Source organism: Scomber japonicus, chromosome 16 (assembly GCF_027409825.1).
Source record: "Scomber japonicus isolate fScoJap1 chromosome 16, fScoJap1.pri, whole genome shotgun sequence".
Classification (NCBI taxonomy): domain Eukaryota; kingdom Metazoa; phylum Chordata; class Actinopteri; order Scombriformes; family Scombridae; genus Scomber; species Scomber japonicus.
In genome coordinates, this window is record NC_070593.1 from 5,097,245 (window position 1) to 5,124,584 (window position 27,340).

The following is a 27,340-nucleotide window of genomic DNA, read 5'->3' on the forward strand; positions in this document are numbered from 1 at the left end:
CATTTTTGTGCAGCTGATACACATTTTTATATATGCAAATATATAAACTTGAACTATGTTTATTGAACAATTCAAAAGTCAGTATTAAAACATGTTTATTGTTTTCATCATATTCTGTATAATGTTCTCCAGGGCGGTAATATAGTGACTGTGAATGTTTTTTTTTCCCCCCATAAGATTAATCAAGCATTTATTAATGAGGAATTTATGTGAATTGTTGTAGAGACTAATTATGAGTCAGAAAATCAACAGTATGTAAAGGGTTAATCGACCCAACCTGTCATGGTCAAACATGTCCATTTGAAATGCTTTAAAAACATGGAGTCACAATACCAATTAAACCCACTTTATTCATCAAATATATTTATTTTATATTCCAAAATCTACATGAACTAATGAATACATTTCCAAATTAGATATAAATCTTGCTTTATAAGAAATGATCTCCCTTATAAATCATAATCATAATCAGCTGAACTGAGATTTTGGTGTTTAATGGGAACACCTACCCTAACAGCTCAAAACGTTAGTTAGAAAATTAGAAAACTAATCAATAAGTAATCAAATGTATAATTGAAATAGTTACATTACTTATTACATTTTAAATAGAGTAACTAGCAACCTATATTACATTTCCAAATTAACCTTCAATCACAACCCTGATTCTAATTTACCGACCAAGCATGTCTCTAGAACAGGTCTTTATTGAAGCTCTACTTTACGAGGAGTCCGTGAAGGCAGCAGCTAATCAGCAGTTGGAGCGAGCAGCTGTTGATGAGTTTAAAGCCGTTAAATCACATTATAAACTGCCTTTTTCAGGTAATTTATCACATTTTGTACCATAAAACTTAAACTCCTCGACACATAAAGACACAGTGTCTTTTATATGTGACTCTGTGGCGGTTAAGTAAAGTTAGTGAAGGGTTTTTTACTTGTATACAGTGTTAACTTAGCTATTAACTAGCATCAATTATTAACGTTAGTGAAGAAAAAACGTTTCTTTTCACCAGCGAAAATTCACCTTTTTTTAAACCCTGCTGTACAGAGGTTGATAAAATAATATGTTTGTGAGCTGTCTCCCTCTAGTGTGCAATTTACAGATTAACACTGAATAACTATCAGCCTCTTTTTTGTCACTTTTAACAACTGAAAATGAGTTTGTGAACTAAATGTTATGTTATTTGGGATCATTAGTGAACTAAATGTGTAGAAACTGGTATAATGTGCATTTGGGTAAAAGGAGGGAAAATTAAAGTACAGGTTCACAATTTTTCATGTGTGTCTTAAAACAACAGGTGTCCATATGAGAGGTTTTCCTTGTTGTAATCATTCCTCCTGTTCATACTGACTATTATAAGATCTCCTTTAAATCCTTTAAAAGTTTTTATTCAGCTTCAGCAGTCTGAGTTAGTCATATCAAGTGATATCTGACACATTTACAGTCAGTGTTTCCCTGTTGAGCTGTGGTTGAAGTATAGTAACAAAAAGAGAGACTTTGACACTAAAAACACTGTAACGTTGAAACATATCTGCTTAATTTAGCACATTTGGACAGCTGAAGCTTCATAAGAGCAGCTGGTGTTAATATCTTGAAAAATAAACTTAAACATCTGCCTTTAGTCTGGCTTTTAAATGATCTATAGACATTTGTTACTTTATTTTATTGCATTCATGTTGTATTTTATCTTTTATCAGTTTTATTATTATTATATTTTTATGTCTTGTTTGCATTCATCTAATTGTTGTACTGTCTACATTGTTCTGTTGTATTATTTGCAGTCATCTGAAATGCACTTTGAATTGCACTAACCTGTATGAAAGGTGCTATAGTGCAAAGTTTGATTGATTAATTCATAAACTTTTTAAACATGTTTTTGCACAGGAGGAGGACTCTGGATTTTGTCTCCCATCACTTATGAAGGGATCGTCTAATGTTCAGCATGAACAGGAGGAATGACCACAGCAAGAAAAACAGGTTTCACTGTGAACTCGTCCTTTAAGATGTGAGTAAGTGATTTCAGTGTACAGTTTGATTATGCAGGAACCAAATCTTAAGCCTTAATGGTGTGTAATTGTGCACCTCATATATAATTTTCATCTTTTTTCATTTAATCAAATGTTACAGAACAAGCAGAAGAAAGTTTTAAACATGCTGATGTGAAATACCGATCATAACCTGAGCTACAGACACAGTATTTTGCATATAATTATATTTCTTTATTGTGTATAACATTGCAAACATGTTGAGTTAAAGCTTACACCAGAGTCAGAATACAAACAGGGAGCAGTAATCAAATAAAACTCCAGAGGTCATTACAAGCTATTTACACAGCAATTTCATTATTCCCACTTTATACAGTGATATTGAAAGAGGACATATTATATATTATATATATATATTTATTTACTGTAGCAAATTAGGTGCTAAGCAAAAAAATATTAATAGAAAATATAGTTTCAGCATTACAGTTTAGTATTTCATTTCAGCTTTGCATTGCTATTGTTTCTTTACATTTTAGCTACAGCAACAAGAATATCTTTGTGATACATGTACATATATACTTTTTCTGCCACTTACTGCACTATTGTATTGTAGGTGTTTCTCTGCCGCTATCTTTACAGTGAAATTATTGTAAACATGTTGGAATGTCAGTAACATCGATCGATTTTTGCAGCATTCTCGTTCAGATTTTTCAATCAAATGCACTGTTGATTATCATCTTCATAAGTAAGTAAGAGCACAAGTAACCCGTTATTTTAACATTGAACATTAAAAACTATGAAACGATCAAGACTTTGAGAAGCGAAAGACATGGCTTACTTTAGTGCAGTACCATAAGCAGGGATATTTGGTGAAGCCCTGTCATAATTCGCAGTTAGGGCACTTAGTTACGTAGCTTATAAACAACTTTACCACATTTTCAGTGTGAATTATATTAACATATCTCTTTATCGGTCAACAACATGCAACCAGAGATTGACAACTAAAAACTGACAAATTCAGTTACTGGTAAGTTAAACCTGCAAACAGCCTTTTTCAGTCAGCCCAAATGTTTTCTATCTCACTTTTTGGTTGCAGGACTATGACCAGTGAACGTGCCAGTAAACGCACCAACCGTTGAGGTTAGGCAATGAGGAATGTTATCTTTAGATGTACTTTACATCAAGTTATTTCATTTCCCGGCACCATCAAAAAACTTCATTTTCTCAGTGTGCACAGTGTCTTTCAGTCGTTGAATAGATGTTGCTGTCTCATCTGAGATGGGCTCAGCAGAGTCAAATACGTGTGTAATTTGTTTAGTTATAACAGTTGTTTCTTGGCCGTCACCTGATGTTTTCTTAACTAAGTGTTTCTCAAAGACTGTTCTGCTGCCGCTCTGTGACTTTTCAACAGTCCACGATGCATCTTTGGTACCCTCTGATTGCAGTGGAAGGCCTCCAGCCGACTGGACTTGGACAGCGGTTAGAAGCCTGGCCTGCTGTGTTTCTGGGGTTGCTTGTATGTTCGATGTAATGACGTGAATTTTTCCTGATTCCAGTCTGAGCGTGTCTTCTGATGACGATGAAAGAATGGTGATTTTCTCAGGTAAGTTGGGCTCAACTGATATCAGCCCAGTCCTTGTGGTGGAAGTAATGATGTTACCATGCACATCTCCAAGGCCGGTAGCAAAGTTAGGATCAGAATATTTGACAGTAACTTTGGTTGGGGAAGATGAGGACAGGCCAACATGTTCACTTGTCATTGCAGAGCTAATATCAGCAAAGGCGTCTGATGACTGAACAGAACTGGTGGGACTTTCCTCATACGCTGTTTCCCCTTCTGGGCTCTTTAAATCCTTTTGCTTGTCTTTTTCGGAAATCTTTGCAGGTTCTGATGGGGATGTCAGTCCAAATCTGGGAAATTTAAACCAGCCTGTCTTTTCAGGACTTTTGGTAGTATCTGGCTTGGTATTTGTTTCCTTTCCCTTTGCCTCTTGCTTTCTGAGTTCATCTGTTCCATGAACTTCCTTTGAGGTGTCAAGGTTTTCCTCCTCTTGTTCTGTTTTTGGTACATCAAATTCAACATCAATATTCTTGAGGATCTCACCAAATGATGTCAAAGTCATTTTTGGTGATTTACTCTCTCCTTTGGTGGGTTCAGCCTCTATCTCTAGCTGATTGTCTTTACCTTCTGCGTCAACAGAGACCTGTTCATCTTCAGGTTTGGGTTTTGAAAAATTCAGCCAAAATTTGAATTTACTTGGAGATGCAAGACCCACATTGTCCGTCTCAGTCTTTGGTGTTTCAGAATCTGATACTGCAGCTTTGGATGCATCCGTTTTAATATCAACACTTGGACCTGTGATATTGACAGTAACATCATCTTTATTTTCAGTCTCTGATGTTTTAATTTCTGCATTTGTTGAAAGTTCTTCTGCAAGTTTGACCTCTGCTTGAACTTCTGGCAGTTTGACTTTCACTTCTCCTTCTGGAAGAGAAACATCAACTTGTGCCAGATCAGCATTGCCTTCAGGTTCTTTAACACTTGGCTTTGAAAAAGAAAATCTTGGCAGGGAAAATCTAGGTTTTTTCAAATTTGCATCAAGTTCCTCTGCAGGCGGCTCTTCTATTGAATGGCCTTTGACTTCAACATCTGGTACACAGACCTCTGCTTTTGATTCTGATGATGTAACATCAACTTGGGGTGTTTCAAGGTTGACATCAACATCAGGGGCTTTGCCACCTGTCCTTGAAAAGGAAAATCTTGGAAATGCCCAGTTTGATTGCTTCAACTTGGCCTCCTCCTCAATTGGTACATCAGGTACTGAAACAGCAGCTTCAGGTTGTTTCACTTTAACATCTAATAGTTTGACATCAGCTTTAGCTTCTGGTGAGGGGACCTCTACATCTTTCTTTGATGAACCTGAGATGCTAAACCTTGGCATTTTAAACTTGCTCCCAGATGCTGTACCGTCCACTGTAGCTCCATCTTTAGGCACCTCCTGCTTTGCTCCGTCAATTTTAATATCTTTGCTTACCTCAGGTACTTCCACACTGGCCTTTGGAGCAGCAGCTCCAAATTTGGGTAATGTGAATGTTGGCATTTTAAGTTTTGATGGGGATCCTTCAACATTACCCGTCTGAGCTTCAATTTCAGGAGTTTTCGCCTCCATTTTAGCAGACGGCTGTTTCACTTTAACATCTGGAAGTTTAGCTTTAGCTTCTGGTAAGGGGACCTCTACATCTTTCTTTGATGAACCTGAGATGCTAAACCTTGGCATTTTAAACTTGCTCCCAGATGCTGTACCGTCCACTGTAGCTCCCTCTTTAGGCACCTCCTGCTTTGCTCCATCAATTTTAATATCTTTGCTTACCTCAGGTACTTCCACACTGGCCTTTGCGGTAGCAGCTCCAAATTTGGGTAATGTGAATGTTGGCATTTTATATTTTGATGGGGATCCTTCAACATTACCCGTCTGAGCTTCAGTTTCAGGAGTTTTTATCTCCATTTTAGCAGACGGCTGTTTCACTTTAACATCTGGAAGTTTAGCTTTAGCTTCTGGTAAGGGGACCTCTACATCTTTCTTTGATGAACCTGAGATGCTAAACCTTGGCATTTTAAACTTGCTCCCAGATGCTGTACCGTCCACTGTAGCTCCATCTTTAGGCACCTCCTGCTTTGCTCCGTCAATTTTAATATCTTTGCTTACATCAGGTACTTCCACACTGGCCTTTGCGGTAGCAGCTCCAAATTTGGGTAATGTGAATGTCGGCATTTTAAGTTTTGATGGGGATCCTTCAACATCACCTTTTTGTGTTCCAGTTTCAGGAGCTTTAACTTCCATTTTAGCAGATGGTTGTTTCACTTTAACATCTGGAAGTTGAACTTCTCCGTCCTTCTTTACATCAGGTACATCCACACTGACCTTTGGAGCGGAAGCTCCAAATCTGGATAATGTGAATGATGGCATTTTAAATTTTGATGGGGATCCATCTACATTACCCGTTGGAGCTTCAAGTTCAGGAGCTTTAATTTCCATTTTAACATCTGGAAGTTGAACTTCAGCTTCTGGGAGTGTGACATCTGAATCTTTCTTTGAGACACTTAAATTAAGTTTTGGCTTTGAGATACCAAACTTTGGCATTTTAAACTTGCTTTCCTGTCCATCTAATTCTGCATCACCTTCTGCTGCTTTAATTTCCACTTCAGGTTGTTTGACTTCCAACTTTCCCTCTGGAAGAGAAACGTCAACATCTGGAAGACTGACATCCACTTCAGGGTCTTTTGAACCTTGTTTGGAAAATGATAATTTGGGTAACGAAAACCGTGGCTTTTTCAATTTGGCGTCAAGGTCTGTAGCAGGTGCCTCCTCTGTTGAAATAGCTGAGGATTGTTTGATGTCAATTTCTGGAAGCTGTACTTCCGTTTTGACCTCCGGTAATGTCACATCAACTTTTGGGACATCAAGTTTGACATCAGCCTCATCGGGCTTAGCGCTTGTCTTTGAAAATGAAAATTTTGGCAATGTCCAGCTTGACTTTCTCAACTTGACATCACCCTCTGTCACTGGTGGCTGTGAGACTGAAATTGAACCTGTGGGCTCTTTGATTTCCACATCAGGGATTTTGACTTCAGCTTTTGCTTCTGGTAATGTTAAATCTGCTCCATCCACTTTAATGTCTTTGTCCAAATCAGGTACTTCTACACTGACCTGTGGAGTAGAAGCTCCAAATTTGGGTAATTTGAATGTTGGCATTTTAAATGTTGATGGTGATCCTTCAACATCAATTGTCTGAACGTCAATTCCAGGAGCTTTAATTTCCACTTTGGCAGAAGGTTCTTCAGCTTTAACTTCTGGTAGTGTTACATCTACATCTTTCTTTGATAAACTTAAGTCAATTTCAGGAGCTTTGACTTGGGGCCCAGAGAAACCGAGATTTGGCATTTTAAACTTGCTCCCCTTTCCCTCAAGTTCAATTCCTTTAGCTTTCACATCTACAGATAGTCCTTCAGTGTCAATGCTGGGTGCTGTAACATCCACTGCAGCTCCCTCTTTAGTTACCCCCAGCTTTGATCCTATAATTTGAATGTCTGTCTTTACATCGGGTACTTCAGCACTGACTTTTGGAATAATAGTTCCAAATTTGGGTAATGTGATAGATGGCATTTTAAATTCTGATTGGGATCCTTCAACATGACCTGTTTGAACATCTGGAAGTTGAACTTCAGACTCTGGTAGGGTGACATCTACATCCTTGACCTCCGGTAATGTCACGTCAACTTTTGGGACATCAAGTTTGACATCAGCCTCAGTGGGCTTAGCACTTGTCTTGGAAAATGAAAATTTTGGGAATGTCCAGCTTGACTTTCTCGACTTGACATCACCCTCTGTCACTGGTGGCTGTGAGACTGAAATTGAACCTGTGGGCTCTTTGATTTCAACATCAGGGATTTTGACTTTAACTTTTGCTTCTGGTAATGTTAAATCTGCTCCATCCACTTTAATGTCTTTGTCCAAATCAGGTGCTTCTACACTGACCTGTGGAGTGGCAGCTTCGACTTTAGGTAACTTGAATGTTGGCATTTTAAATGTTGATGGTGATCCTTCAACATCAGTTGTATGAATGTCAATTCCAGGAGCTTTAATTTTCATTGTGGCAGAAGGTTCTTTTACTTCAATGTCGGGGAGTTGAACTTCAGCTTTGGCTTCTGGTAGTGTTACATCAACATTTTTCTTTGATAAGCTTAAATCAAATTCAGGAGCTTTGACTTGAGGCACAGAGAAACCGAAATTTGGCAGTGTAAACTTGCTCCCCTTTCCCTCATGGTCAGTTCCAGTAAGTTTCACACCTATTGATGGGCAACCAGTGTCAATGCTGGGTGCTACAATGTTAACTGCAAGAGCATCTTCAGGAATTTTAATGTCTTTGTCCATATCAGGTACTGGTACTGTGACACTTGGAACACCAACTCCATCAGGTACAGAAACGGCAGCTTCAGGCCCTTTTACTTTGGGCATTGAGATGTCAAACTTTGGCATTTTAAACTTGCTCCCTGATCCCTCAAGTTCAATTCCTTTAGCTTTCACATCTACAGATAGTCCTTCAGTGTCAATGCTGGGTGCTGTAACATCCACTGCAGCTCCCTCTTTAGTTACCCCCAGCTTTGATCCTATAATTTGAATGTCTGATTTTACATCGGGTACTTCAGCACTGACTTTTGGAATAATAGTTCCAAATTTGGGTAATGTGATTGATGGCATTTTAAATTCTGATTGGGATCCTTCAACATGACCTGTTTGAACATCTGGAAGTTGAACTTCAGACTCTGGTAGGGTGACATCTACATCCTTCTTTGATAAGCTTAAATTAATTTCAGGCCCTTTAAGTTTTGGCTTTGAGATGCCAAACTCTGGCATTTTAAACTTGTTTTCCTCTCCATCTAATTCTGCATCACCTTCTGGTGCCTTAAGGTCCAATTCAGGTTGTTTGACCTCCACATTTCCTTCTGGAAGAGAAACGTCAACATCTGGAACACTGATATCGACTTCAGTCTGTTTTATGCTTTGCTTTGAAAACGATAATTTGGGTAATGAAAACCGTGGCTTTTTCAATTTGGCATCAAGGTCTGTAGCAGGTGCCTCCTCTGTTGAAATACCTGAGGATTGTTTGATGTCAATATCTGGAAGATGTACCTCCGTTTTGACCTCCGGTAATGTCACGTCAACTTTTGGGACATCAAGTTTGACATCAGCCTCAGTGGGCTTAGCACTTGTCTTGGAAAATGAAAATTTTGGGAATGTCCAGCTTGACTTTCTCGACTTGACATCACCCTCTGTCACTGGTGGCTGTGAGACTGAAATAGAACCTGTGGGCTCTTTGATTTCAACATCAGGGATTTTGACTTCAGCTTTTGCTTCTGGTAATGTTAAATCTGCTCCATCCACTTTAATGTCTTTGTCCAACTCTGGTACTTCTACACTGACCTGTGGAGTGGCAGCTTCAACTTTGGGTAACTTGAATGTTGGCATTTTAAATGTTGATGGTGATCCTTCAACATCAGTTGTAAGAGCATCAATTCCAGGAGCTTTAATTTTCACTTTGGTAGAAGGTTTTTTTACTTCAATGTCGGGGAGTTGAACTTCAGCTTTGGCTTCTGGTAGTGTTACATCAACATCTTTCTTTGATAAGCTTAAATCAAATTCAGGAGCTTTGACTTGAGGCACAGAGAAACCGAGATTTGGCATTTTAAACTTGCTCCCCTTTCCCTCATGGTCAGTTCCAGTAAGTTTCACATCTATTGATGGGCGACCAGTGTCAATGCTGGGTGCTACAATGGTAACTGCAAGAACCTCTTCAGGAATTTTAATGTCTTTGTCCATATCAGGTACTTCTACTGTGACAGCTCCGGGACCTTTGACCTCCACATCTGGTAGTTTGACATCAGCTGTAGCCTCTGGTAATTGGAAATCTACTTCTTTCTTTGATAAACTTAACCCAAGTTCAGGCCCTTTTACTTTGGGCATTGAGATGTCAAACTTTGGCATTTTAAACTTGCTCCCTGATCCCTCAAGTTCACTTCCTTTCACATCTACCGATAGGCCTTCAGTGTCAATGCCGGGTGCTGTAATATCCACTGCAGCTCCCTCTTTGTTTACATCAGGTTCTTCCACGCTGACCTTTGGAGTAGCAGCTCCAAATTTTGGTAATTTGAATGTTGGCATCTTAAATTTTGATGGTGATCCTTCTGTCTGTTTTTTTGCACCTTGGGTTTCAGGAGCTTTAATTTCCACTTCAGCAGAAGCTTTCACTTCAACTTCAGAGAGTTTGACTTCAACTTTGGCTTCTGGTAATTTCACATCCACATCTTCCTTTGATAAACTTAAGTCCATTTCAGGCCCTGTTACCTTTGGCATTGTTATTCCAAACTTTGGCATTTTAAACTTGCTTCCTTGACTGTCTATTTCTGCTTCACATTCTGGTTTCATATCTACTTCCCCTCCTTTTACTTCCACCTTCCCCTCTGGAATTGCAACAGTCACACCCTGAGCACTAACATCAACTTCTGGGGCTTTACTACTTTTTGAAAAAGAAAATAGTGAAAACCTTGGCTTTTTCAGTTTAGCATCTACCTCAACACCTGGCTGCTGCTCCATCACGGCACTGCCTTTGACTTCAACCTCTGGCAAACTGATCTCTGTTTTAACTTCTGGTACATCAACATCTTTCTGTGGTACAGATATGTCCATGTCAGCTCCATCAATTTTAATTTCTTTGTCTATATCAGGTACCTCAACACTAATACTTGGTGTGGCAGCTCCAAATTTAGGAAATTTGAATGTTGGCATTTTAAATCTTGATGGTGATCCTTTCACACTGCTTAGTTGAGCTTCAATCTCAGGAGCTTTTATTTCCACTTTAGCAGAAGGTTCTTTTAGTTCAACATCAGGTTGGTTGACTTCTGCACTGGCTTCTGGTAGTGTGACATCTGCATCTTTCTTTGATAAGCCGAAATCAATTTCAGGTCCTTTTACTTTTGGAAGTGACATTCCCAACTTAGGCATTTTGAACTTTTTTCCTTGTCCGCCAAGTTCACTCTCAGACAGAATTTCCAGTTCAAGATTTTCCATTTCAAGCTCTTTAGGTGTTTTCAGCTCACCTCCTTCAATTGCAGGTGCTTTAATATCCACTTCAACTTTGGAGTCTGGTAGGGATACATCTACATCTTTCTTCATGAAGCTTAAATCAATTTCAGGACCTTTTACTTTTGGCATTGTGATTCCAAGCTTTGGCATTTTAAACTTGCTTCCATGCCCATCAATTTCTGCTTCACACTCTGGTGGTTTCATATCCACAGCAATTGTAGGAGCATCTGGGAGTTCAACCCCAGCCTTAGCATCTGGTAGTGTGACATCTGTACCTTTCTTTGATAAATTTAAATCAATTTCAGGTATTTTTACCTTTGGCATAGATATGCCAAACTGTGGCATTTTGAACTTGCTTCCTTCTCTTTCAAGTTCCACTTCAGTATGCAAAGGTTTGATTTTTAACTCAGGTTTTTCAACTTCCAGCTTTGCCTGTGGAATCAAAACTTTTGCTGTTCCAAGACTCACGTCAGGGGCATCTGGGAGTTTGACCTCAGCTTTCATCTCTGGCAGTGTCACATTAACGTCTTTCTTTGATAAGCTTAAATCGAATTCAGGTCCCTTTATTTTTGGTACTTTGAACTTGCCTCCTTGTCCATCAAGTTTACCTTCAGCCTGCATTTCCAATTCAGGTTTCTTAGCGTCTGGAATTGAAACATCTACCTCTCCAAGATTTACATCAAGTGTAGGCGCCCCAGGAAATTTGACATCAGCTTTAGCCTCTGGTAATGTGACCTCTGCATCTTTCTTTGACAAGCTTAAATCAATTTTTGGTCCTTTCACCTTTGGCATAGAGAAACTGAGATGTGGCACTTTGAACTTGCTTTCTTTTCCGTCCAGTTCCGTCACTGGGGTTTTCATATCTATTGAAGTGTCAATGCTGGGTGTGCCAACGCTAACCACAGCCTCCCCTGGAATATTGATGTCAGCTCCATCGATTTTGACATCTTCGCCAATATCAGGTACTTCTGCAGAGATGTTTGGAGTACCGACATCAAATTTTGGCAGTTTAAATGTCGGCATCTTAAATTTTGATGGTGATCCATCTGTACTTTTTCCTGAAATTTTCTTCTCTGGAGATTTAATTTCCACGTTAGCAGAAGATTCTTTTAGTTCAATGTCAGGTTGTTTGACTTCAGCTTTGGCTTCTGGTAGTGTGACATGTGCATCTTTCTTTGATAAACCAAAGTGAATTTCAGGTCCTTTTACGTGAGGCATTGACATTCCCAACTTTGGCATTTTAAATTTGCTACCTTTTCCCTCATGTTCTGTACCTGTTGTTTTCATATCTATTGATGGCCCTTCAATGTCAATGCTGGGTGTGGCAATGTTAACCACAGACTCCTTCCCTGGAATATTAATGTCAGATCCATCCATTTTGACATCTTTGGCAATATCAGGTACTTCTGCAGAGATCTTAAATTTTGATGGTGATCCTTCGACATCCTTTTGATGAATATCAATCTCTGGAGCTTTAACCTTGACTTTAAATCCATGGTCAACATCAGGAAGTTTGACTTCTGATTCAATTTCAGACAATGTGGCATCTACATCTTTCTTTGATAAGCTTAAATCAATTTCAGGACCTTTAACTTTTGGCAATGATATTCCAAATTTTGGCATTTTGAACTTGCTTCCTTTTCCATCAAGTTCAGCTGCTGGTGTTTTCATATCAAGAGATGGACTTTCAATATCAGTGCTAGTTACTGTAATGCCAACTGTGCCACCATCTTCAGGTGTTTTCAGTTGTGTTTCAGGAATTTGAATGTCTTTGTTTTTATCAGATATTTCAACACTGACATTTGGAGTAGCAGTTCCAAATTTGGGTAGTTTGAAAGTTGGCATTTTAAATTTCAATGGTGATCCTTCTCCAGCCTTTCTCGTACCTTTGGTTTCAGGAGCTTTAATTTCTACTTCAGCAGATGGTCCCTTTAGTTCAACATCAGGAAGTTTGACTTCAGCTTTGGCTTCTGGTAGTGTGATATCTACATCTTTCTTTGATGTGCTGAAATCAATTTCAGGCCCTTTGACTTTTGGTATTTTGATTCCCAACTTTGGAATTTTGAACTTTCCTCCTTGTGCATCAAGTTCACCTTCAATGTGCAGAGGTTTGATATCCAACTGAGGTTTTTCAACCTCCAGTTTTTGCTCAGGAATAGAAACATCTATGGTCCTCTGAGTAACATCAATCTCGTGGGCTTCAGGGAATTTGACCTCAGCTGTAGCCTCTGGGACATCTACGCCCTTCTTTGATAAGCTTAAATCAAATTCAGGCCCCTTTATTTTTGGTATTTTGATACCAAACTTTGGCACTTTGAACTTGCCTCCTCGTCCATCAAGTTCACCCTCAGTTTCCAGAGATTTGATCTCCAACTGAGGTTTTTCAACCTCCATCTTTAGCTCAGGGGCTTCAGGGAATTTGACCTCAGCTGTAGCCTCTGAGACGTCCATATCTTTCTTTGATGAGCTTAAATCAAATTCAGGACCTTTTATTTTGGGTATTTTGATACCAAACTTTGGCATCTTAAATTTGCTTCTTTGTCCATCAAGCTCACCTTCAATCTGCAGAGGTTGGATTTCTGATTCAGGTTTTTTGACTTCCAGCTTTTGCTCCGGAATGGAAACATCTACTCTTCCAAGAGTAACATCAACGTCAGGGGCTTCTGGGAATTTTACCTTAGCTGTAGCCTCTGGTAGTGTAACATCTACGTCTTTCTTTGATAAGCTTGAATCAAATTCAGGCCCTTTTATTTTTGGCATTTTGATTCCAAACTTTGGTATTTTGAACTTGCTTCCTTGTCTATCAACGTCACCTTCAGACTGCAGATTTTTGATTTCCAGTTCAGGTTTCTTGACTTCCAGCTTTTGCTCTGGAATGGAAACATCTGCACTTGCTAGAATAATGTCCTCTGTGTGTCTGATGTCTGCGTCTGTCTTTGTGAGGCCTACATCCATTTTAGGTCCTTTCACCTTTGGCATGGAGATACTGAGACTTGGAATTTTAAACTTACTACCCTTTCCTTCTTTTTCAGGTGTTTTTATCTCTGCCCCATCAATGTTTATATCCTTAGCTGCATCTGGAATAACAGCTCCAAATTTGGGCAGTTTGATTATGTGCTCCTCAGCTTCAACATCTTTAATTTCACCTCTGATCTCTGGAAAAGAGACATCAGCGTTTGCCTTTGCAGCATCAAGTTTAACACCGAAACCTGTATGCCTAATGCCCCCATCCTTGGTGGCTAGTGAACCACCTACTGAATCAATGTATTCAAAGTCATCCTTGGGAGCTTCCAGTTCACCTCCAGTTGTCATTGCAGATGTTTCGATTGCAGGTATTTTGATATCAGCCATGACTCCTCCAAGCTGCCTCTTGTCTTTCCCTCTTTCAGTTTTTGACATCTTTCCTTCTACTTTATCAGCTTTTTGCTCAGAGATAGTTTGCTTTGGAAAATCAATTCCAATGTTAGGGATTTTTATGTCTGGTTTTTTAATCCCAAAGCTAGGTATTGCTATCTTTGTCTTCTTTGATTTGTTATCAGATTCTTTTGAACTGAGTGCAGTTGTAAGTTCATATTCCAATTTTATGTCCCCTGTGCCTTTTGTTTTCTCAATTTCTGGCGTCTGATGAATGGCTACCTTTTCTGGACTCTCTTTTCCAATCATAATAATATCTTCTTGTATATAGAGGCCAGTTTTAATATCTTTGTTGCTTTGTTTTTGCTTTGCTCTGGATTCCTTTTCAGGATCTACCTTGACCTCACTAACAAGTTCCTCTGAGGTTACATCAGCTTTGATCTTTGGTAGTTTGATTGAAGACTTGAGGATTTCAGGAGAGGCAGTTACGTCAAATTTAGTGACGTGTGCCTCTTGTTTTGTTTTGGTCTCTACAACTTTTGTTGGTGTTTTCACTGATATTCTTTGTGCATTTGCATCTATCACAGTAATTTCCTCTGGAATTGGCATGCCAGATGTATCAACCTTGGGCAACTTAAATCCAGGCAATTTTGAAACTGCCTCTTTCACACTGTTGACATCAATTGACATTTGTACAGTTTCAGACAGGATTTCTTCATAAGATCCTGTAAAAACTGCTTCAGGCACTTTAATTCCTTTGGCTGTGGTCCCCTTAGACACATCCTCCATACCTGGGATCTCAATGTCTTCACGTTTGGGAAGTTGTGTTCCAGAAACGGTGCTTTTTGACAGTTTGTCATATGGGTCTTCTGTTACATCTTTACCCTCAGTTGTAAATTGCTTGATATTTGTTTTGCTTTCTTCAACATTCACATTGATTTTTTGTATAGTTTCCTCAGTGACAATGTCACTGAAGCCTACTTTAGGCAGTTTGAATGTTGGACTTGTCTTTGTGTCTTGTTTTTGTTTAATGCCCTTGCCTTTCTTTGTTTTTTCTTCGCCTTTCTTTGGAGATTTTTTTACAAGTGCAATATCAGTTATATCAAGTTCAACCTGTGGTACACTTATTTTCACTGGTGTCACTGATTTGGCCTTTGGACTCTCACTGCTGATTATTTGGGTACTGGTATCAAGCATCAGTTGATCCCCCTGTAGATCTGTGTTTGACTCAACAACTGGGATGACATCAGATTTTTCAATTTCAGGTTGATCTGGTTTTTCTATACTTGCCCCCAGCGTTTTCAGCCTTTTAGGTGATTTCGCCTTTGAATCTTTCTTATCTTTCTTAAGCTTATCCCTCCCCAAAAGTTTCATTTTTAATTCAGACTTTTCCTTCTTTTTTTTCTTTCCTTCGGGGGACTTGATAGGAGAGGAGCTTTCTTGATCTGTCAGAGCCATAGTTAGATCTGTTGTTTTCATAGTGCTATCTATGGTGATCAGTTCAACTTTGTGTTGAACAGTTTCAGACTCAGTCAGTTTTTTCTGATTTTGTTCAAGTCTCAAGTCTGACCCTTCCACCACTGTCAAAACATCTTCAGGTGTTTCTCCAGGGGGGCTTTCAGAGCCTATGTCTGATGCTTCCGGTGTCTGATGAATGTCAACGCCACTGATCTGCCCAGTTGTTGGTGTGTCTGTGTCCTGTTCTTCAGATGAACTTACGCGTCCTCTCCTCGTTAGGACAGAAAGCTTTATCTTATGCCTCTTCTTGCCTTTGAGGGCATCCTGAGATTTTATAGGTGAATCTGTGTAACTTGTGGTGGGGCTCAGCTCCAGCTTTCTCTGATCCTCAGCTTCTGAGGAACTGTGAGACCTTGTAAAGCGTGACTTCCGTCCTTTGCCAAAGGAGGGAAACTTAGGCCATGAAATTCGAGTATCACCACGCCTCTTAGTTTTTTCTTGCTCCCTCATCTCCGGAGCGTAGAGGTCTTCTTCCTGTTGGGCAACACAAATACGAAATGTCAGTTTTAGCCTAAAGACTAAATATCACAGAGGAGTGAGCAGTGAGTGTGAGGAGACAGCTTGAGAATAGTTACAGGGATGGCATCAGATTCGATGGTTGGTTCAGTCTCTGTGATGTCTGGTTGGCGTTTCAAGCAGAGCTTCACTTTGTAAGCCTGAGCATGCTCCAGAATCTGAATGGCATCCTCATAGGACACGTTGTCGAAATACACAGTGGCGCTCAGAACCTGATCACCTACATTAAAAAAAAATGAAACATTTTACTATGATGAGAAAACTTTTAGTCTATGGAAATCTATGTTTAAGGTCTCTTGCTCATAAAGTTCCCTTTTTAAAAATTATTGTAATGGATATTTGAAATTTTAAAATGGGAAAATATACAAAAAAATACGGTAGAATCCATTGATTTTTCAGTTGATTAAATTAAGTTATAATTCAGTAATTGAAAAAAGTCACTGTAATACGTACTTATTTGCAACTGCTGGCTTACCTTGTTTCAGTTTTAGACTCTTTGAGGCAGGTGACTCGGGTACCACGTCCTTAATGAAGATTCCCTCTTTACCACCTCCACCATAAATGAGACCCTCCGCACATCCATCTTTGGCTGTTTTCACAATCACCCCTGACTCAGGGCTGGGTACTTCCTGCCAAAACATCAAAATAGAAAGGATAATCATTTTTACCTTTTAGCTGTGCTATTTTCTGGTGCGACTCAGCCTGAAGGCATTCACAGCTCCAGCACAGAGAGGAAAAGGTGGGAAAGTCTCACCTTCAGTTTACTCATCTTGGGAGTTGAGTGCTTGTCAAACATGGACCCAAACCCAGACTTTTTTGTTTTCTTCCCTCTTTTGTGGTGTGGGTCATGCTCCGCTTCACACTTAAAGAAAAATGGAAACAAATATTTGAATTTCAAGTAAACATAACACTGAAAATAGATTACTGTTGCAGTTTGCAGAGCTACAGCTTAAGTAAACCTGAGAGGCAACAGGGATCATTCATTCATTCAGCATCGGGCTTGAGAAGCATTTGCACTGAGAGTGAAGGAGTACATACTCTATATACTGTACAAACAGGGGAGCCTGGGACAGCATTGCAATAAACAACAAAATAGAGAGCCTATTTGCAGCACACACTGTTGAGTGTTGACAGAAATACGGAGCCTGACAAGTAAAGGGCAAAACGCTGACAAATTGTACCCCCCAGAGACCTTTGGGCAGTGGGTGTGTAGACCCCCACCAATGCCACCATACATTGTGTAAGGGCGAGACTTTAAAAAACACAGCAACCACTTCATTTCACGTGCTTTTGGTAACGTTGAGCCGGTGAGAAGGGGCCAACTTTGAATGTTATTTTTCCGAAACACAACCGACAAATCCTCAACCTCTCTTATCTAAGAATGATGATGTATTTCTACAAATATCACTTATTATTCAATCAAATTATTTTTTATTGAAGATGAAATGCTTTTAGTTTTTGTGTGGCCAACTAATCTTTATCTCTTGAGGGATAGCTGATAAGATTTAGGTCTAATATTACCTTCTTTATAAATCATACAGAGGCATAAAAACGAACCGACAAATCTTCATTCTGCCTCTTTCATGTAAGAACAACAATGTATTTCTACAAACATGTAACACTGGATGGTAGAACTTGTGTATGGGATCTTCATGTGGCCCCATGTGAGCATAAATGAGCCAAAAACACAAACTTGGTCACAAGCGAATCTCTCTAACTTCATTTATCTACAGCCTGAACAAAATAGACTGTTGAATCAGAAACTGTTGAATCACTCACTGTGTTCAGCTGCATTTAACTAACCAGGTTATGGTCTGCCCTCTAGTAACCTAATTTTTCATGTAAAGGGGGACCCGGTTTCCTCTATTCAGAGAAGTTTTTGACAATTACAACGTACACCACTCGATCCCAGCTGGAGAAACCTGCCTTTCTGATCATGTGTGTAATTCATTTAGGGTATTGTTGGTTGGTTCTCTGATTTCCTAAAAATAAATCAGCTTAAAAAATGATTTATTTTGTCTGTGTACTGATAGTGATGTGTTGTTCTGTACCTCCTTGTCACTGTCGGTGTATTTCTCAGTTTCAGGAAACTCTTCGACGGGGGACGATCCTTGAGGGCGAGGTCTTTCTCCCTCGGTGAACTGAGCTGCCTCGTCACATATCTACAAGAACAGAAGGTCAGTCAATAAGCACATGGTCTATTCCCAAAACTGTTTTTTTTTTTTCAAAGAGATATAACTACATTTGAGTCCATTTCAGTTTGACATTGCATCTCTTGTTCTGCAGCTCCTTGAAAAACTTAGTGTCAAAAATGTTGTAGCTCCGCCTCCAGCATGAAAAAACATAATCTGAAGAAAGATGGATGAAATGGACAAAATGTGTAGTAACGACATTTTTCCTGAGCTAAAGGCTGCATTGATTCGGTGTTTAGCTGTTTGCCAGTTTTTAAATGTCACATTAGTGGTTTGTTTCCAGGAATGGTAAATTTGGCCAACATTTTGATCCAACGTGAGATTTTAGCAGTAATTAAATGTATTGGCATGAAATTGGTACAGAAATTTAATGGTTCCTAGAAGATTAATCCTAATGACTTTGGTGACTTCCTCACTTTTCATCTAATGCCACCAACAGGTTGTGACAGAAACCTTTTAAGCTGATCACTGAATTGTGGCCTCAGCTGCACTTGGAGATTAACACTAAAATATCTAAATAATATATTCCTACAATTTACGACGTATTTTTGGTTGTTTTTGTGGTTATCCTTATCTGATGGAACCAATTAAATACTTACTTCAAATCAATAGATTCCATAGAATAAGATGCACATTAATTGATATTAATAATGTACAGCAGCAAAACAATTTAAGCTATAAAATCAAACAAATCAATTGTGACATTGTGTAAACTTTAAGCTATCAGCATCGCTAACACATGCAGACCTGGAAAATGTTAATAAAGTAAAGTATAACTCATGGTAAGTAGGATGGTTTAAATAAAAGGGAAGTTTTAATATACTGTTTTTCTTTTAACGGAGCCAATACGGGAACATCTTCCCACATTTAATGAATGATAAATAAACTGAAACATATAAAATGATTTAATACATTAAATTCACTTACTGACTCGTCCTCTTTCCCGGACTCTGGTCCTCTCGCCCTTCGAGCAGCCTCTGTTCACAAAGAAACACACACAACATAAGTACAGACTCCACACTGATATGACATCTGTTCATCGTAAATATTTTAGTAAATAGTTGAGCTTCATTCCACCAGGATCTGCACACACAATTAAATAACCTACAAATGACATACTTACAAATACACTGCATGGTGAGGCATGACTAAAGGGAAAATTGTATTAGGGTAATTTTAGCAGGAAAGCGGTCACAGAGTAACTGAACAGAGTGAGACATCTGACAAATAATCACCCATACATATAAAAACCCAGCAAATAACATGCATTCAACAAGACATCACTGTCATTAAGTAAATTATATTAGTATAAAAAGTACAGTCTGAACAGTTATCCTTCACAGACTGACATTGTTTTAGCCCTTTTTTTTTTTTTTTTTTTTTGCATGAATGAAGGAATGCAGCACAAAAAATAGACAAAAACAGAGCAGTAAAAGTGAAGCTTCCACTCAGTCTGTTGTTGTTTTGAAACTCAGAGAGACACTGGAGCTGATGAGGAGACTATTTAGAGCTCTTCCTGGCAATAATTCCCCCAGGAACCCGCTGCCTCCGACGTTTGTTAAGTGATCCACTGTATTGATCTACAGATTAGACTCTGCAGCCTCTCAGCCCCTTCAGGGCTTCCAAAAAGGGAAAGTCTGACTCCAGATGAATCGGGTTAGTCAGTGGGAGCGTTATTATTACCAGCTGTGATACCTAACCTCTGATTTGATTTGTCTCTATTTCAGATTAGATTAACACTCTATTCAAGACATTTAATGTAAGGTCCATTATATCATGAGTTGTACTTGTTCAAATGTTTGAGATAAAAAAAAAAAACAGCAGATAAAATAAGTAAAATAAGGCTTGAGTCATGGAGAACTAGTGTTGCCCTGTTGCAGCTAAACATCTCTTCAATTTCTGCGGTTTCGGATTCTTATTGACTGTTAAATTAATATCATCAAGAGACTAGAGATCAGTATTTGTTATAGTGTCACTGGACATTGACATGATTAAATGCGGTTTCACTCAACATTGAGAATCAAATTATTTCCATTGCAGATAAAATGTTTTTCGGCTTTGGGCAAGACAATTAATCTTCATCAAATGAAGGATAGTTGATCGTTTTTATGTCTATGATTACAGTCAGATAAATCATAAAGAACCACCAAACTCCTCAAACCCAAATCAAGTACTTAAAATGATAATATTGGCATTATAATTTTATTTTTCTGAAATTGATAGATGAAAATGTGGTTGTGGTTGAACTTCTGAACAGCAAGGGAGCTCCTAAAAGTAAATTATATTCCAATGTTATTAATAACAACAATAAAAATAAAAATAATAATAATGCACTATTGTTAAAATCTCTGGTATCCAAGTCTAGAAAAATATAAGCACTCTGGATCTACTTAGTATTATTACTAGAGCCAAATAACCCAACTAGGTTGTGTCACAGTGGAGGTTAAACTTTCTGTGAAGGATTTCCAAAACAACCTCTTTCCTCTGGCCTTTGAAGCTGGATTGATTGATTGGTTGATCGATTGATTGATTGATTTGAATTTATTATTGTGTCAAGACATCATGCAAAGAGGCACAAACCAGATACCAAATACAGGTAATACTAACCAAATAAACCAGCTTAAGCTTTAGAGATAAAAGTAGCCAACTTATAAACATTCAAATTAAACAACCATCCTATCATCTGTCATCATCAGAGCACCAAAACATCTCTGGTTCATTTCATTAAATAACTGTTCTCTTAACTCATCATAAAACATGACAATACAGAAGAATTCAATACAATACTTATAATTTTGAAGGAAGTATTAATTTAAAACCTATATAAAAGAAAGAAAGTGTTGAATATTGAAAGAGAGATTGTGTAACATTCCTGCAATTTGCACAGTGCTGAAGATGTTTACTATAGCATCCATCACCCCACCCATAGCCTTAATGTATGTCATGTGAAGTCCTCTGAATGCCTGATGGTATACAATCCTCCTACTGTATCAGGGTGTGTCCCCAACTCAAGATTTATATCAAGACGTGATCAAATAACATTCCTGATACTGACACATAACCTGCACTGTCATCATAAAGCTAAATTCCTCTGACATCAGGTTTAGGAATATCATTTATCTGACAGAGAAAAACATTCACAAAGAGCTCGCCACAGTCTAGACGTGCTGTGAAACGTAATAATCAAAAGCTGCCTTTCACTGTGACCTCTAATGTGGAATGAATCCTTTCCATACAGTCATTAGCATCCTCTTATATTCAACATCTCACCTACCTGCTGCTGTGTGTTAGTTTAACTCCTCGGGAATAAAAAAACGAGGTGTTTAATAACTCGTCGTTCAAACTGCCTTTAAACACTCCTGGTGTGAGTCCAACTGCCAAAATGGCTAAAGTGATTTGTTCAGCCTGAGATGGACAAAGGAGGCGGGACACTTTCAGCCTACTTTTAGGTTGCAGTCATACCTTGCTCGAACTTGTGTCACTCCCAAATTGAATTAAGTGGTTTCAAAAAGTCCATAATGCTGACTTTGGTTCTGAGATTTGACTCTTTCAACTATATATTCCTCAAAAATAACCTTAACTCTATACACTCTATACACTATAATCTCTTATCAGTCAACAACCACACCCACATTTAGCTTATTAGGCAGATTCATTTCTATTATGATGATGAGAGTTTGCCATTAAATCCACTTCAATCTCCAAATCCATCATTTTTCTTTTTAAGTTTTTAGTAAAAGACTGATACGCTGTGCCATTAAAACAGAAAAGTAATTGATTGCTTGTAGTTTAATTAATTTAATTGACTTAAAGCTGCTAAAAATCAATAATTTTATAATAACAATGCATCAAATGACAGCATGTTATCGTCTTTATCAGCTTTACGGAGCTTTATAGTTGAGTTTCAGCTCATTGTTTAACTGTCCATTCTCAGCGCTCTCGTAGTGCTGTTTTTGGTCGTAGCAGGCAGCTGTGTTCAGAGACGAAGCTGTAATGTGCATTATCTACTCGGCACCAAATGACAAACAGACACAGTTAGCGAACATAATGAATAAAAATGAGCAGTTAGCTGAGGAAACGCGACTCCAAATTAATGATAATGTTGCTCCATAACTGCTGGATGTGGAAATAAACAGCTGTTTGCTAAAAGGTTCAACATATCAGCTTAAATAATGATGATATGTCAGTGTTGTGTTTACAACTTGTTACTGCTGACCTTCAAGTGTCCTTATCTGCATCAGCTAGAGACTGAACAAAGAAAGATGTGGTACTTTTAATCGTGTAATTGAGTGTAATGTAAGGTAATCAGTCGTAGCTTATTTAATTTGGTGTTAAACTTAAGAGACTAACATTTTCACTCTAGCAACCAATAAATAAACCGATGCAAAAAACATCATTAAAATCCCTTTTATAATTAGTGAGTCCATAAACCAATTTAAGAATATGTCCCTTAAAAGACCCATGATATTAACACTATGAGATTTTAATCTGCAATTCACCCCTAATGGATCAATTAAAGATTTAAGGAATAATATCAAGTTCCCATCTGGACATACAATCATACAACCTGGTGTCACATAAAGTAGCAAAATGTCCTTCTTGAAATCCAGAAAAGGAGGGAGAAGCAATAAATGTTTGAATAATAACAGATGTAGTCTAACACTGAAATGGAGCAATAGAAAGTAAAGATGTGGAGCACTTTAATGTCCTGGGTTGAACTCTTGAGACTTCCTTTCACTGAGGAGTAAAGTGGAGTGTCTGCAGATCAGTGTCTCTTCAGGATTCAGGAAGATAAACTGAACAGAATCAGATGAATTCATTAAATTAACCTCAAGTGCCTCAATGCTGAAAACCGTCATGTGTCATGTCTGAAGTACACAGCCGCTGTAGCTGTAGCAGTGAATCATGGCGTCAGTGTGTACAGGGACCTTTGTGTATTCGGGCCCTGTTTGACTATGATTCGATGATATATTACTTATATTATTCACCACTTAATTCAGGCGGATGTCCAGTATTCCTGCCCAAACAACTGGCGGGCCACATGTAGAAACTCCTTCCTCAAATATTTGTCATGTGGGCGCTGCAGAGGCCTTGATAACAACTCTCATTGCTGCCTTAAACTGTCAAAACAAAATCATATTGCAGGGTATATCTACTTTTTCCTCTTATCATAAATTAGATATACATAAAACATGAATGAAATCTGATCTGCTGCCTCACGTTTGAATGTAACTTTGAAGGCGATATTCTGCAGATATGTACCCACAAAGCAAGAGATGCTTAACTGTTTTGGTGGTGCAGATCCTGCATGATTCATATTTGGGTGCAACTGCAGCTCTGGATTTGGGTGTGGCTCGTTCCTCAGTGCTTCTACTGATGTAAAGACCAGTGAGACCAGTAAACTGCTGTGGCTGCTTTCAAACACTCATGATGCTGTGACAATGAGCCTCTAATATTAATGTATTCACAGCATGTATTGGCATTAATTCAAATTATAAAATATTACCAAAAACCAAAAACTGTAACCCTGTAGATATAAATAATTTTATAGATTTGCTCTGACTGTATTGTGCTAGCTGCCTGTCCTCAGCTCTCCTCTTACATAACTGCCTCCTGCTCCAGTTTGGGTTTCCTGTTTGAAAGTACCTGGAAGGCTCCCTGAGGCTCTCCTCTTCATTAAACTAATATAAAGTGATACAGCTCGTTATTTGTGCTCTCGGATTTGGGATGCTGCTGATTTTTTTTTTTTTTGCCTTTTTTTTGCGCAACAGACAGACACAAGCTCCTTTCACTGGAAGACACAGTTCATTTGGATCCAAATTATAATGAGATTTGAGGGCAGTGCAGAATTAGATTTTCTGCATGGATTATATGAACATGAGACTGCAAAGGCGCATGCTTTCAATCTATTAATCTGCTGCAAATTTACAGCGAGTTTCATCACAGCTTTGGAATTCGTATCTTAATCTGCCTGTTTTCCCACGACATGCATTTACACCAACAGCACACACACATACACATACACATGCACACACACACACACACACACACACACACACACACACACACAAACACACTCTATTATATCAAATCAGCAAACCCACACCTGGGCTGAACTGTGTTTGCAAACACTTCTCGGTGTTTGTTTTTTCTAGCATGCCTGGAGTGCCAACTGACTGATTTAAACATGATCATTTAGCCCAGTTAGTTCAAAGAGGCTGCTGTGATATGATAAATTGTGAAGATATCAAGCTTTTATTAAATATAAGTTATTGACCTGAAAAAAGTTATTTAGTGACAACTTGCAACTTTATGTCACAGTTTCCTGTACTTCGCTTGTTCTCAGTTTTAATATACTGCAACAGATGCTGTTTAAAAGGCACTTTCCATCACAACAAGAAGGGAAATCTGGGTGTAGATTATCATGATATGAACAGATATATGTAAGCGTTACATGTAGACACAAACTATGAGCAACTTCAGTTAGTTGAAATCAAATCATTTAGAAATCTATGCATCAGTTCACCTGTCTGATCCAAGCAGGTTAAAACAAACACTCAGACTGTCTTTTTTCAGACTGACGGTGGTGTAATATTGATTTAAGAGCAGGATTCATCCCAATGAGCCAGATGGTTCGTAATGGATCAGGATCGTCTTTTACAGGCACCACTGCCGAGTAGATCAGCCACTTTGTCTGGCTCGCTTCCTCGCTGTCAGACAAACTCACTCTCTGTCTCTCTCTGAAACCTCTCAGAGCAACACAAACCTCTGCCTAAGTGGCAGCAGAAGAAAATGAGGAGAATTGGCAGAAATTGAAAAATCTATCTTTTGCTGCGACATGGGACAGCATAGTCTATGATATCATACTGTAATACTCCATTATCCTCCAATAACCTATGAAACATAACCATCATTTTACTTTTTATGGGTACTTTGCTGCTTTTATCGTCGCTGTAAATTTCTCCTGATCAGGAAGAACTGTATATTGGTGACGCAGCAATTTCTTCATCACTAACTTACTCTTTCTTATTAGTCACTATACACTGTAGAAGCCTATAAGCTACATCTTAAATCAAATTAAAACTGCTGCTCATGCACCAGAAAACATCCACACAAAGCAACTATTTAAAAGGTTTAAAACTCGTCTTATCTGATAAAGCAACTAAAGTACGAAAATCATAACTTTTCACAGACATGCACTCAAACTTCAAAATACTTTTTCAGCTTCATATGTGCTGATTCAGCTTGAATTTAATTTCAGTTTTCAATTTCACACAAACCATATAGCTATGCTCTACGCCCACATGATCAGATACGGTTTATTTACATGACGGATCATCAGCATCTCTTTGATGTCATTTTTTTTGCCTCAACTAATTTCCATGTGATTCCCTTAAACTGTGCACTAATGAACATGAAAGAGTAAGTAAAGCATATATGAAGAGGGAAAGTGGAAAGTGCAAACTGCAGCGCTACCAGTGCACTCATGTTTTAGAGATTTCAGCTTCCTAAACTTTCAGAAATGTTCATGTATTTTATTGTTATTACAGTAAAAGTGATGCAAGGTTAGTAGCTCTTCCTTCTATCACATAAAGCCTGGAGCCTTGCAGCTTAGATCTCTCAGATTCTGCCAGCGAAGATATATCTAATTTTCCCGAAATATTTATGCTCCCACATTTCAGCAGACTCATTCATCTCAGGAAGTTATCCTCTGCTACTGTTTTTTGCAAATCCTGATTTCTGCTCTGCCGAGCCGCCACAGTAACACCTCGTCTGTTTGCCTTTCAGCCTCTGCTTCAAACACACAGCGGGAGAGAAACAGGAGAAGTGCGGAGCTCCCTGTCAAAAACGATGATGACATCCTTAAACACCCTCCCCTGCACTCTGCAGACACACCCAGCGCTCACTGCAGGTCAGTAACACAACAGCAGCAGCAGCAATAGAGGCAGCATCACACTCGCTCACTGTCTCTCTCCATCACAAACACACACACTTAAATAATCTCTTCCACTGCACTACTGAACCCTGCTGCTGAATCAGTGAGTTGCAGAGGGGAAAGCATCGGACAGAGAGAGAGAGTGAGAGAGGAATAAAGAGCAGAGAGAGAGAGAGAGAGCAAAGAGAATGATGCCCACCCGTCCCTGAGGAGGCTGCGTGCCAGTTGGGGAAGGCCAGGTGGAAACAGTCGCACATGATGGCAGCGGTGATGGAGGCAGCGGCAGCAGAAGAGACGAGGTCCCGGGCCACACAGGCGGGGGGAGATGGAGGGAGGAAAGGTGGTGGTGGTGGTGCAGGGTTGAGCAGGTGCTCGTGTAGCTGCTTCCCCCCGGCTCCTCCTGCGCGTTAGGGTCAGCCAGTCGCAAGCGCAGCGAAGGATGAGTTGCAGAAATAACCCGAGAAAGAAGAGAAGTGAGAGAGCTCGCTGCTGCCTACTCCGCGCTCTGAGCTGTCCACAGAGTGAAGGAAACTCCCTCGCCTGCCCCGTAAACATGGACCTCCAGCACAGCACGCTAACTTAATTATGGGAGGAGCTGCCCCCCTACCCACACTCCCTCCTCCTCCACCCCACTCTCCTCAACACACACAGACACATCCTTTAGTTCTCCTTCTACTCCTCCTCCTCTTCCTCTTCTCTCCCCTCTGTTCACTGTCATTGATCGGCCTAATCGGACAAGGACATTCATGATCTCAGCTTCTGGCTGCAGCACTGACAGCCAATGTGGTGGTAGTGGTGGTGTGGGGGGGTAGTTTATTGACTCTGAGACATAACTCAATTTAACGCTGTGTACACTTTGTTTAAATCCCCTAATTGTGGACAGGGAGGCAAGATGATGAAGATTTTGAGCTGGGAAAGCCGTTACCTGTCAGAGAGCAGGTCAGGTTTGTCTGAGAGGCTGCAAACTGATAAACTTTGATTTTTAGGTCAAGATAAACAGTCGAGCAATCAGAAAAGTTTATTTAAAGACAGAATAACTGCAGTGGTAGCCCTGTGTCATATCGTATAAGATGTCCACATGTAAAAGCACCAATAGAAACTTTAATTTCATGTTCCAGTGGCAAAGACCTGAGGAATTTGTTGAAAAACATCAGCGTAATGAATTATAGATGCTGTAACATTGAAAGCATCAACCTGAG

General features: G+C 39.1%; 1 protein-coding gene across 1 annotated transcript; it reads right to left on the reverse strand.

Annotated features, from left to right (window-relative positions):
- Positions 1-3,173: 3,173 nt before the first annotated feature.
- On the reverse strand, positions 3,174-26,398 carry LOC128375825 (neuroblast differentiation-associated protein AHNAK-like). Its single transcript, XM_053336239.1, has 10 exons — positions 26,341-26,398; positions 19,133-19,182; positions 18,065-18,175; positions 16,768-16,875; positions 16,489-16,642; positions 16,073-16,233; positions 15,208-15,971; positions 14,211-15,162; positions 6,042-13,997; positions 3,174-5,876 (listed from the first exon to the last, which is right to left on the reverse strand). Exons 1-10 carry the CDS (start codon positions 26,396-26,398, stop codon positions 3,174-3,176), a joined length of 13,017 nt encoding a protein of 4,338 aa, XP_053192214.1.
- Positions 26,399-27,340: the final 942 nt, after the last annotated feature.